At 45.0% G+C, this 12,127-nt stretch overlaps 1 protein-coding gene across 2 annotated transcripts in view; it reads left to right on the forward strand.

The window, feature by feature from the left end:
* IGF1R (insulin like growth factor 1 receptor) overlaps positions 1-12,127 on the forward strand; it is a 236,939-nt gene that overhangs the window by 201,018 nt on the left and 23,794 nt on the right. For both annotated transcript variants that reach the window (XM_034435443.3, XM_034435444.3), the window contains exons 10-12: positions 1,095-1,299; positions 6,204-6,490; positions 8,675-8,811. In XM_034435443.3, coding sequence (XP_034291334.2) covers positions 1,095-1,299; positions 6,204-6,490; positions 8,675-8,811 — 629 coding nt within the window. The remainder of the gene's footprint in view (positions 1-1,094; positions 1,300-6,203; positions 6,491-8,674; positions 8,812-12,127) is intronic.

Raw genomic sequence — 12,127 nt, forward strand, 5'->3', positions numbered from 1 at the left:
TCCCAGCTGAGTTGCCTGATCGCCAGAGGCTTTTCAAAGCATTAGAAAAAATGCTTTGAAAAGTTAAAAAAAAAAAAAAGTTGGCCACGCCCACCCAGTCACATTACCCCCACCACCAAGCCACGCCCACAGAACCAGTAGTAACACATTTTACATTTCACCCCTGATCCAAGCTTAATTTATGCATGCAGTCCCTAGTCAAGATTGGAAACCAGTTAGAAGAGTCACGCAAAAGGAAGACAAGTGTAGGTGTGTCACACACACACACACCACCTTCCCTAGTAACTAGATTGTTACTTCCTTGGTTATGAGGAGCTTGGGAGATGATTACAGATTGCAACCACGTTGATTAGTTTAGTTTAGTTTAATTTATTATATTTGTATACCGCCCTTCTCCCGAAGGACTCGGGGCGGTGAACAGCCAACAGATAAAATACAAAAAATACAAAATTTAAAACAGTATTAAAATCCAATTAAATTAATCTAGTAACTCAGTTCAACAGGAGAATAGAGAATAGTGTTTCCTCAACTTTGGTGACTTTAAGATGGGTGGATTTCAACTCCCCAAATTCCCTAGTCAGACTTAACTGGCTGGGGAATTCCAGGAGTTGAAGTCCACCCGTCTTAAAGCAGCCAAGTTTGAGAAACACTGGGAATAGATGATCAGCTTCTGCAGCAAGACCTGAGGCCAACCACCAATTTTCTCTAGAAATTTTCCAGAAAATTGGTCTGGAAAGAGATCCGTGCAAGCCACTGCCTGCCAGTTTATCGTTGTTTGAGTGGTTGGGAATCCTGGGGTTTTGAAGACATCTGGAGAGACCTAGGTGGAAGAAGGATGAAGCTGATTTCAGTGGTCTCGTTTGGAGTTGGCCCTGCAGAAAGATGCTTTGGCCTTCCTAAACTCCACGGGTATCTTTCCTGCCTCTTTATGCAAAGCTCGTCCCTAACGTGGCCATGGCCATGGATGGAAAGGGAAAGCTGGAGGCAAAACCTCTTCAGCAGGAACGTCACAGCTGCTGGGTTAGTCCACCAACCTCTTTTGATTTTACCTTTTCTCCTCCTCCTCCTCTTCCTCCTCTCTTTTGCCTTCCAAGATAAAGTCCCGATTCGGAGATACGCTGATGGGACCATAGATACCGAAGAAGCCACGGAACCCACCAAGGCGGAGGGCTCTGGCGGGGAGAAAGGACCTTGCTGCAAATGTCCAAAGACTGAAGCAGAGAAGCAGGCTGAGAAGGAGGAAGCCGAGTACCGGAAGGTCTTTGAGAATTTCCTCCATAACGCCATCTTTTTGCCCAGGTGAGTGGGGGTGGGTGGGTGGGGGAGAAATCCTTGCCAGCATGCCTTTCACAAGCGAACGGGATCCAGGGGGATGGCATTTATTTCTTGGAATAAAGTCCTTTTGTTTTACTGGTCGTAATTCTTACGTTCCACGAGGAGAATAAGAGGCTAGAAGGATTTGGCAAAGACATCCGCAGCTATGAGTGGGGTGAGGAGCCTTTGAAGAGGAGTTTGGGCATCAGGTGTTGCTTGAGAGGGGCTGATGGCCTGCTGAATTTAACCCTTTCTGTGACATGTGAGCACAGCTTCCTCCCTCCCTCCCTACCCTTTTTTCCTTCCTTCCTCCCTCCTCTCCCTCCTCCTTTTCTTTCCTTCCTTCCTTCCCTCCCTCCCTCCCTTTCTCTTTCTTCTATCCTTTTCTTCCTCCATTCCTTCTACCTTCCTTCATCCCCCATTCCCTTCCTTCCTCTCTCTCCTCCCACCCTCTCTCCCTCCCTCTCTTTCCTTCCTTTCTCTTTCTCTCCTCCCTCCTTCTCTTCCTCCATCCCTTCTACCTTCCTTCCTTCCCTCCCTCCTCTCCCTCCTTTTGTCTCATTTCACCCAGTTTTGTTCCTTTCTGATTCCTTACCCACTCTATCTATTCCTTAATCCACCCCCATCCTCTTTTCTTCTTCTTTCTCCAAATATCTGTTTAGTATGTATTTGTGTATGTGTCTGTCGGATGGGCGGGCGGGTGACAGAGAGAGAGAGAGAGAATGAATTGTTGGAGCTCCCTTAACTTTACAAGCAGGGTATCTTACAGGGAATTCATTTTAACTTAATAGCTGCCAATCCAGTTCATATGGATTTTGTTTTGGTCCGGTCCCTGCTTGGGAGGGAGGAGAGGATACGGCTTCTGGTGTGATAGGTAGGCATCCATATTCAAGTGGCAATTCTGTACCCCCATTTCCTATGTCAGAGGAGGCCTTCTCCTCCACCCAACACATTCTGGGGCCATTTGGACTGTTGCTGAGCTGAGCCCCTTTCAAAGATCTCTTCACCCCCAAGAGTCTCTCTGTTGAACAACGTTTTGTCCCCCCCCCCCCCCCGTATTCATCTCTATGCTTTGACAGGTGCCAGAATGACCCAGGAGAGAATTGGCTGGCTTTAGGGAGATTTGGAAAAGCAACTTTCCCAATAAAACTGTTAATATTTGAGTATAGGCTCCTGAGCGAGAGAGCATCGCATAAACCTCTTTCTACGCTGAGCTGGATTAACACCGCTGACCGATACGCTTAGGGTCATCGCTGAAATCCCGATTCTTCCTTCCGAGAGACCATCTCCTCCTCCTTTCTGTTCCCCTTTGCCATTTCCCTCGACCATTCCCCTGATTTTTCTTTCCTGTCTTGCTCCGGGGGAAACTTAAGAACGGCAAAGGATTCCAGGGCAGGTCCATCAATTACCGTTCAACGTTTTGCAACGGGAGAACAGAGCCTGCTCCAAAATAGATGCCGTATTTCAGAAAAAGGCTTAATTTGGGAGCAATATGTGTTAGCCGTGTGACTCTCTTTAATTGACCCCTTCGTGCCTGGGTGTGTGTGGGCGCTGGGTGGAACAAAGGGTTACTAGCCTCAGAAGCTTCTCCAATCCAGAGGAAAGAGCTGGCATATGATTAGCCTTCTTAGCTTTTGATAGATTGCAGCTTGTAGCAGGGGTGGGTTCTATTTACCTTTACTACTGGTTTGCAACGGGGCCGCGCGTGTGCTCTTCTGCACAGAATTTCTACGCTGATGATATTCTGATGATGTCGGGGTCGGTGGGCGGAGCCTCCCGCCAGTTTTACTACCGGTTCTATACAACTGGTCTGAACCAGGGGCAACCCACCACTGGATTTTAGGGAAATATATAATTGGCAGGTTTCCCGAGGCTGCCCTTGACTGCCTGGGCTTCATTTCCCCCATCTTGGTTCAGCTTGCATTCATAATTGCTTTTTGTTTAGGCGCTCTAAGAACTATTTGAGAGCCAATTTGGTTTAAGGGTTAAGGTGCTGGCCTAGAAACCAGGAGATGGTGAATTCTAGTCCCACCTTAGTCATAAAAGCCAACTGTGGGTGATTTTCGGCCAATCATGAGGAGACTCTGAGAATCTTGTCCTGTCTTAGGCATGAAAGCTGGTTAGGTGAGTTTGGGTCAATCACCAGGAGACTGTGAGCTCTAGTTCCAGTTTAAGGACAAAAGCCAGCTGGGTGACTGGACAATCACAGGGGACTGTGAGTTCTAGTCCCACATTAGTCTCGAAAGCCAGTTAGATGACTTTGAGTCAATCACCAGGAGACTATGAGTTCTAGTCCCACGTCAGGCACAAAACTCAGCTGGGTGATTTTGGGCCAATCACCAGGAGTCTGTGAGTTCTAGTCCTAGTTTAGGCATAAAAGCCAGCTGAGTGATTTTGGGCCAATCACCAGGAAACTCTTGAGTTCTAATTTCATTTTAGGCATGAAAACTGACTGGGTGACTTTGCCTCAGTCCCTCTCTCTCTCTCTCTCTCTCTTTCTCTTAGCTCAACCCACCTCACAAGGTTGCTGTTTTCGGGAAAATAGGAGGAGGAAGGAGCATTATGAATGTCTGCTACCTTGAGTTACCTATAAAATAATAAAGGCAGGATTTTTTTTAAAAAAAAAAAATCAAATAAATGATATAAATATGGGTGGAGTTGTAAATTCACTAAGCCAGTAAAACCATTACTAAGAATCCCAAATGTCAGGGAAGAGTGACATTACAACATTAAATGAGATTTCGCTAGGGGCCTTATCTCTGTCCGTGACCCAAACTACATATTTCACTTCCACACACCCCTCCAAGGATACCAATTTGTCTCTCATCCCGAGTGCCACATTGTGGTTTCAGTCTTCTTTGGAAATCTGTGACTCAGTTTATTCATTGCTCTCATTCCTGGTTTGTGTCGTTATGGTCGAAACAGATCCAAATTGGCTGGGGGCACAGGGTACATTAAGCTCTGAAACGTGGCTTAGAGGGGCCAGTGGCTAGTTTAGGTTAGGGCAAAATGGAATAAACCCCACCAACTATTAAACAAACTTAACCATGCTTCTCATTACGCTGTTGTGAAAGGAACAGAAACTTTGTGGTGTGAGCTTTCACTTACTTAAGTGTTTTTGTTAAGGATATTATTGTTGTGTTACCAACCAGCAGAGTGTAGAGCACAGAGAAACGTTGCTGAGAGCAATGAAGAAGAGATGTGCAAACTGGTTTATCAAAAGTTTACTTTATAGTGAAAAAACAATCTCATAGTCTTTAAATCAATCCAAGTCTTTGCCAGTAAAATCAGTCCAGTGATACAAAAATCTTCTTACCACACAAACAGTAGTTGGTTAGAATAACAAACTCACTCTGGTTCACAAACCACGATGATAGCAGATCCATCCAACCGATGATAGCACAATGGTTGCAACTCCACACACAATGGTAGCTTATCATCAACTGAATACGTTACAGTACCTTCCTTAAATATGTTCACAACCAGTGATTATCTAATTACAGCATGACTCAGCATTACAATGAATCAGCAGTAAAACTTGAAAGTCACACAATACATATTCATATTAAAGTCACAGAACACATATATTGCCTGGACAACTTGTTAGGCTCAAACCATATCCTAACAGTTTTAATAATTCACTGGACTGCCATTTGCTTAGAAAAGAGCAGATCTGTCTCTTCCACAGGGAGCTGTTGCTGATGAATTTTTCCTGCCACTTAATCTTGTTATTTTCCATAGTTACGTCTGCATCATTCTCCTGTCTCATTTTGGCTTTTCTTTCTAGTAAATTGCCTCTCTTTTGGGTTTTGCTAAACTCCATCACCTTTCCACTTGACTCGGGAGTCAACCTGAATCCACAGAGCTGGTTTAGCTCTTGAACCCTATTTTTTGGTGGGTCCTGGAACATCACCCCCAAATCATTTTGAGGCAAAGATGGCACACAAACTGTACCAAAACTCATAACTTTGGCTGAATGCACCTTAAAATACAGTATTTTTTTTGGACTATGATGCACTTTTTTTGTCTCCCAAAAGCAGGCAAAAATGTCTGTGTGTCTTATAGACCAAATATTGCCGAAGCCCCGCCCACCCACCCGCCAGCCATTTTTTGGCCTCCGCACGCCCTGTGCAGAGCGCTTTTCAGGCTTTTTTTGGCCCATTTTCGAGGCTTTTTTCAGCCTGTTTTCAAGGCTCTTTTTTTGCCCTTTAGGGCTTTTTCAGCCTGTTTTCAGGGCTTCTTTCGGCCCATTTGGGGGGCTTTTTTCAGCCTGTTTTTTTGAGGATTTTTTTGGCCCATTTTTTTCAGAAAAAACAGTCCGGAAAAATCCTCGAAAATGGTCAGAAAAATTCCTCGAAAATGGCCCGCAAAAGCCTCAAAAACTGCCCCAAAAAGCCTTGAAAATGGGTTGGAAAAGCCTCGAAAATGGCCCCCGAAAGCCTCAAAAACAGGCCAAATAAGCCCTGAAAACAGACTGAAAAAAGTTCAAAAATGGGCTGCAAAAAGCCTCAAAAATGGATTGAAAAAAGCCTTGAAAACGGGCCGAAAAAAGGCCCGAAAACTGACTGAAAAAAAACTGAAAAAGGCCCGGAAAAAGGTGGCCAAAAACTTTTTTTTTGTTGTTTTCCTCTTCTAAATTTAGGTGCGTCTTATAGTCCGAAAAATACGGACTATAAGATGGGACGTGTGATAATTTTAAAGTGTGACCTATCTCTGATTTAGGGTTATTTTGACTCAGGCTGCATGCAGGGAAGCGGTATACTTTTTGCTTTTTAAACCCTTTAATAACTTTGGGTGCTATTTTCTCTGAAAATATTGTGGCCTTGGATGTGCAGATTTGAGTGTCCGAGAGATTAAAACCTGGTGGTGGTTTTTGTTTTTTTGTCCAGACCTGATCGGAAGAGGAGGGATTTGTTCCGCGTCGCAAACACAACGTTTGCCGCTAAGAACAAGACTGGGAACCCTCCAGAACACCTGAGCAACGGGACCGACGTGGAGGAGGGTGAGGTGGAGTTTCCCTTCTACGAAGCGAAGGTGGAGGGCAAGGAACGGACCCTCATCTCCCAGCTCCTGCCTTTCACCCTTTATCGGATTGACATCCACAGTTGCAACCACGAAGCGGCACGCCTGGGCTGCAGCGCTTCAAATTTTGTCTTCGCCCGGACGATGCCTGCAGGTACAATCTCTCACCTTTTATTTATTTATTTGTTTTATTTTATTTGTATACCGCCCTTCTCCAGCAGGACTCAGGGTGGTGAGCAGCCAGAATAAAACAGAACATACAAAATTTAAATTTAAATTTTAAAAACAGTTTAAAAATAATTAAATATTTTGGCCGCAATTTAAAACAACCCAATTAAAATCAATTAAATTTAACCAAAAACAGTGGGATCAAGCCAGCCCGGCTAGGTGAAATAAATAAGTTTTCAGGGCCCGACGAAAAGTCCAGAGGTCTGGTATTGTACGTATCTCTAGGGGGAGGTTGTTCCAGAGGGCGGGCGCCGCCACAGAGAAGGCTCTCCCCCTGGGGGTCGCCAGCCGACATTGTCTGGCGGACGGCACCCTGAGGAGGCCCTCTCTGTGCGAGCGTACTGGCCGGTGGGAGGCTACCGGTGGCAGAAGGTGGTCTCGTAAATACCCTGGCCCTAAGCCATGGAGCGCTTTAAAGGTGATCACCAACACCTTGAAGCGCACCCGGAAGACCACCGGGAGCCAGTGCAGGAGAGGTGTCACATGGGAGCGCCCCGTCGCTCCCATAATCCCCCGCGCGGCCGCGTTCTGGACCAGCTGGAGCCTCTGGGTGCACCCCAAGGGGAGCCCCATGTAGAGACCACTTTTATTTAGTTGTACGTGTAGCTTAAGAAAGCATCGCAGTCCAATCCGGCGCGTAAACTCCCTCATAGTTTGATCTTAGAAGTGAGAGTTGATGAAGGAAGAGGGCTGCAATATCATTTGAGTCAGGCTTTCTGTTGATTGACATCCTGTGTTCTGTGGGCCCGGGATAAATTCAACACAGTAGTTCATAAAATTTAATAGTATTGGTAAGATCCTCCCGCAGGACTTAAATCGTTTTCCTCTTCAGCCGCTTTAAACATTTCACTTTTGTCAGTAAGTTTTGAAAGGATTGTAGCATGCAACCAAAATACAATTTGCAGATTTTATAAGCAGGATTAGGAGAATAAGGTGTTCAGTAAACAGCTAAAGAGCTAAGCGCTTAGGAGCTACTGAGAGTTCCTGAAACTCCTTGATGTAATGGTATAAGGTAATGATAATGGTTATCCTATTGATGCATTCTCATTGTGGTCTTTTGCCTTATTTTACTTCAGTTTACGCGCTTTTCATTTCTTCCTTTTTATTGCTGTAAGCTGCCTAAAAGTTCCTGTTTTTTAAAAACTTCCTTTTTTTGGCTAAATATAGAACTTCCAGGTCAAATTGGTTCAAAGTTATAGTATCTTAGAACTCAGCTCTGATTTAGAGTTCAATCAAAGGGCCACTTTGGTCTAGTGGTTAAGGCACTGGGCTAGAAGGCAGAAAACAGTGAGTTCAAATCCTGTTTTAGCCATGAAAATCAGCTGGGTGACTTTGGGCCTATCACCAGGAGACAGTGAGTTCTAGCACTGCCTTAGTGTGATGACCCAGAGCCAGAGAACAGGTCTAACTCCCTTTTATTGCTCCATCTTTGCCCCCAAACATTCCCATGTTTACTACAAGTCCTGGAGCAAAGCTCTCACATGCACTTTCAATAGCCTATGGCTGTGAGTAGTCCAGTAAACCAGGTTAGCCAAACAGTAACCAGGGCCAAGCAAACTGGGCAAACTGGGCAAGCCACAAGACAGAGTACAGTAATCTCCAGGCGTTGGCAAGTGCACACAAGGCTCCATAGATTCAATGCTTGTTCCCGACAAAAGCCCCTCCCACCGGCATCTCCTTACAAGGTGTGCCTTGTGAAGGGGGGCGGAGCACTCTCCTCCCTTGTAGCCAGCTCAGTCTGCGTTGGTCTCGCCTTCTCTCTTCTCTCCGTGCTCTAGGATCAGGAGGGGGTGGTCCTTGCTCTTTGCCTGAGCTCTCGTGCTCCTCCCCCAGTTTCCTCCAAGGCCAACGGAGCCGCCCTCTCTGTCTCTGTCGGCTCTTGTTTCAGCTCATCTTCCCCCCGCAGATTCAGACTCCAACAGGGGCATGACACTTAGGCAGGAAAGCTGGCTGGGTGACTTTGGCCAGGAGATTGTGAGTTCTCGTCCCGCCTTAGTCATGAAAGACAGCTGGGTGACCTTGAGTTGTTGTTGTTGTGGGAAAAATAGGGATGAGGAAGTGGGGGGGGGATACAAATAAATGAATCGTCTCTTGTGCTTGCTTTCCACAGAAGGGGCTGATAACATTCCAGGAAGTGTAACGTGGGAAGGGAAGGAGGAAAACACCATATCCCTGAAGTGGCCCGAGCCGGTTAACCCCAATGGATTGGTTTTGATGTACGAAATCAAATATGGACAAAATGGAGAGGTAAGGAGACTGATGACTTTGTTGGTAGTCCTCGATTTGCAATCGTTCATTCAGCGACTGTTCAAAGTTACAACATCACTGAAAAAAGGGATTTTAGAACCTGTATTCACACTTGAAACCGTTGCAACATCCGGTTGGTCATGTGATCAAAATTTATAAGCTTGGCAACTGGCATGTACTTGTGACAGTTGTAGTGTCCTGGGCAGGGGTGAAATCTAAAAACTTTCCCTACTGGTTCTGTGGGCGTGGCTTAATTGGTGGGTGTGGCTTGGTGGTCAGGTGACCGGGTGGGCGTGGCCAATAATAATAAAAATAATAAACAAAGTACACAAAACAATAAGAGGTACCAAAAACCAACTTTTACACTTTACACACAGCACAGCACAACTGACTCACACACAATGTAAAAGCAGCTGCACTTGACCTAAATTGGCCCCTGCAACAAGCAGGAACCTCACACAGCCACAAAAAGCTCAAAAACCAACTTTCACACTTTTCCCACGCAAAATGCCACATACAGCTTTGTGAGATTTTGTGTGTTTGTGTAGTTAGAGTGAAACACTACAGAAACACACCAAAACTCAGAAAGCTGCACAAATATTTTATTATTTCGTTTTATTTTATTTTATTTATATTTTTAGATAAAAGCAGCTAAATTTAAAACTTCCTTAATTTTAAAGTGCTATGTCTAAAAAAAAAAAAACTCCTTAAAAAACCCCCAATTAACTATTTTTTAAAGCTCTCCTCCCCCCCCAAAAAACCCCAGTTACTTACTAAATTGAAGGCACAAGGCAGGCAGATTGAGTTGCTCACCGATTGGATTGATTGCAGGCAGGCACATTGAGTTGCTAGCTGATGCAATGGATTGCAGCAGCCAAAGTAAGGCAGGAAAAGCGAGCGAGCCCAAAAGAAGCAGCAAGCAGGCAAGTGGGGATGGGGCAATAGGGTGAGCATATGCAGGGGGAGGGGACAGGGATTTTTGCTACTGCTTCTCCGAACTACCCACCGCCATCACTACTGGATCGCCCAATCGGGTCCGAACCGGGAGCATTTCATCCCTGGTCCTGGGGTCACGTGATCGCCATTCATGACCTTCCAAGATGGCTTCCAACACGCAAAGTCAACGAGGGAAGCCAGATTCGCTCAACAACCATGTGGCTCACTTAACCGAGTGAGTCACTTAGCGACCACGGCAAAAGAGATCATAAAATCGTGCACGGCTCCCCTAACAGCTTAACGCTTAACGCATTGTAAGCCGCCCTGAGTCTCCGGAGAAGGGCGGCATATAAATCAAATTTAAAAAAACAAAACAAACAAACAAAAAAAAAAACATCTGCTTTGCTTAACGACGGAAATTCTGCTTCTAACCGTGTTTGCAAGTCAAGGATTGCCTGTTATTTGGTTATATTTCCAAATCAGGAATTAAAAAGTCCTCCGGTTCAAACTTCCTGAATGCTTACATAACACCCAGGCACGAAACCTTTACAGAGAATATTGGCCCCAAGCAATGGAATATCAGATATCAGGATAAGATCTTAACCCAGAGGTGTATCTTGCAACAAAGGTGGACAACACAACACAACAGGGTAGATCACGTTTCAAGAAAAGATGCTGGAAAGGTTTAGCGAAAAGGCTGGTCATCGGCTGGTTGTGACCGTATTCCTGGTGATTATCATGCTGTGCTAGGTTTTTAAAAGTAAGATGTCCTTTCATTTAATTGCGTCTTAGTGCTTTGAGTCCCCATTATGATTAAGGCAAAGTTTCTCAACGTTTCTAAACTCCAGGGCTTCAAATCAAATCTCGGAATTTCACAGCCGTCATGGCTGTCAGTGAGAATTTTGGGAGTAGAAGGCTATCCACCTGGAAGTTAAAACTTTTTTTTTTTAATTTGATTTATATGCTGCCCTTCTCCGGAGACTCAGGGCGGCTTACAAGGCATTAAGCAATAGCCTTCATACTTTTGTATATTTATACAAAGTCAGCTTATTGCCCCCACAAACTGGGTCCTCATTTCACCTACCTTAGAAAGGATGGAAGGCTGAGTCAACCTTGAGCCTGGTGAGATTCGAACAGGCTCCAAGAAAGCCTCTGGAGCCTGGGGAGAGCGAAAAACAGGCCTACCGGGCCCACTGTGCCATCATGCCAAAAGTGGGACGAGTGCCGGGGGGGGGGTAATGACCGCATGCGCAGTGGGGGTGAATTATGGGTGTGGGCACACATGTGCGCGACCCCCCCCATGCAACCTCCGCCTTTGGCACGCGATGGCAAAAAGGTTGGCCATCACTGCACTAGAACATAAATTGAAAGCAATCCCTCATCCTTACTGGCACTGATGATGTTACCTAGTTGGGTAATGAGACATATGCAAAACCACCAAGGATCTCTCAACCCAACAACTGTTATTGTTTCGTGTAGGTATTTGTGTGTACAGTTTAACTGCAGCTTCCCATTTATTCGCATTTGTTATGACTTGTTTTTGATAATTAAAATCTATACGAGACACCCAGATTCGAAGTTCCAACAGTGGGGGTCCCCCCCAGCACAGTCAAATGACCAAACTTCAGGCACTCAGCAACCAGGCCAGGGATGATGGGCATTGTAATTCTACCATGCAGGAGAGACCTGTGTTAGGGAGCGAATCAATTTCTGATTTGGTAAGGCCGTTTCCTGAGGGTTTTTTTTTTTTTTTTTTGGTGAAGTCACTTGATGGAACTGTGCCATTTTGGGAAAACAAAGCAAGCAGAAAAGCAGGTTTCTCTGTTTTCACTGTCAAAACTAAATCTTAAGAACAGCATTTGTACAATGTTCTCTTTTGTTCTTCGGACATCTGTTTAAATCAAGCCAGGCAGCCTCCTGAAGGATTGGGTGTACCTTTTAGCATGTTTTTTATATTGCGAGTGAACATACACAAATTGCCTTGCAAAATATTGTACAAGTTTGCTCAGATTGTATGCAATTGGGAGGAAAAACTCCCAATTGCACACAATTGGGAGTTGTGTGCAATTGCAAAGGAAGACTCTGTTATATAGGCAGTCCTCGACTTAACAGCAGTTCATTTAGTGACTGTTCGAACTTACAACTGGAAAAAAGTGACTTAAGATCATTTTTCACACTGATGACCATTTTTCACACTTATGACCGTTGCATTATCCCCATGCCATGTGATTTACATTTGGATGCTTGATAAATGTGAGTTGATTCACATTTATGACGGTTGCAGTGTCCCGGGGTCATGTGATCCCCTTTTGCAGCCTCCTGACAAGCAAAGTCAACAGGGAAGGCAGATTCACTTAACAACCGTGTTAATCATTTAAGA

The sequence above is a fragment of the Pantherophis guttatus genome, chromosome 13 (assembly GCF_059756535.1).
Source record: "Pantherophis guttatus breed Tessera chromosome 13, ASM5975653v1, whole genome shotgun sequence".
Lineage (NCBI taxonomy): Eukaryota > Metazoa > Chordata > Lepidosauria > Squamata > Colubridae > Pantherophis > Pantherophis guttatus.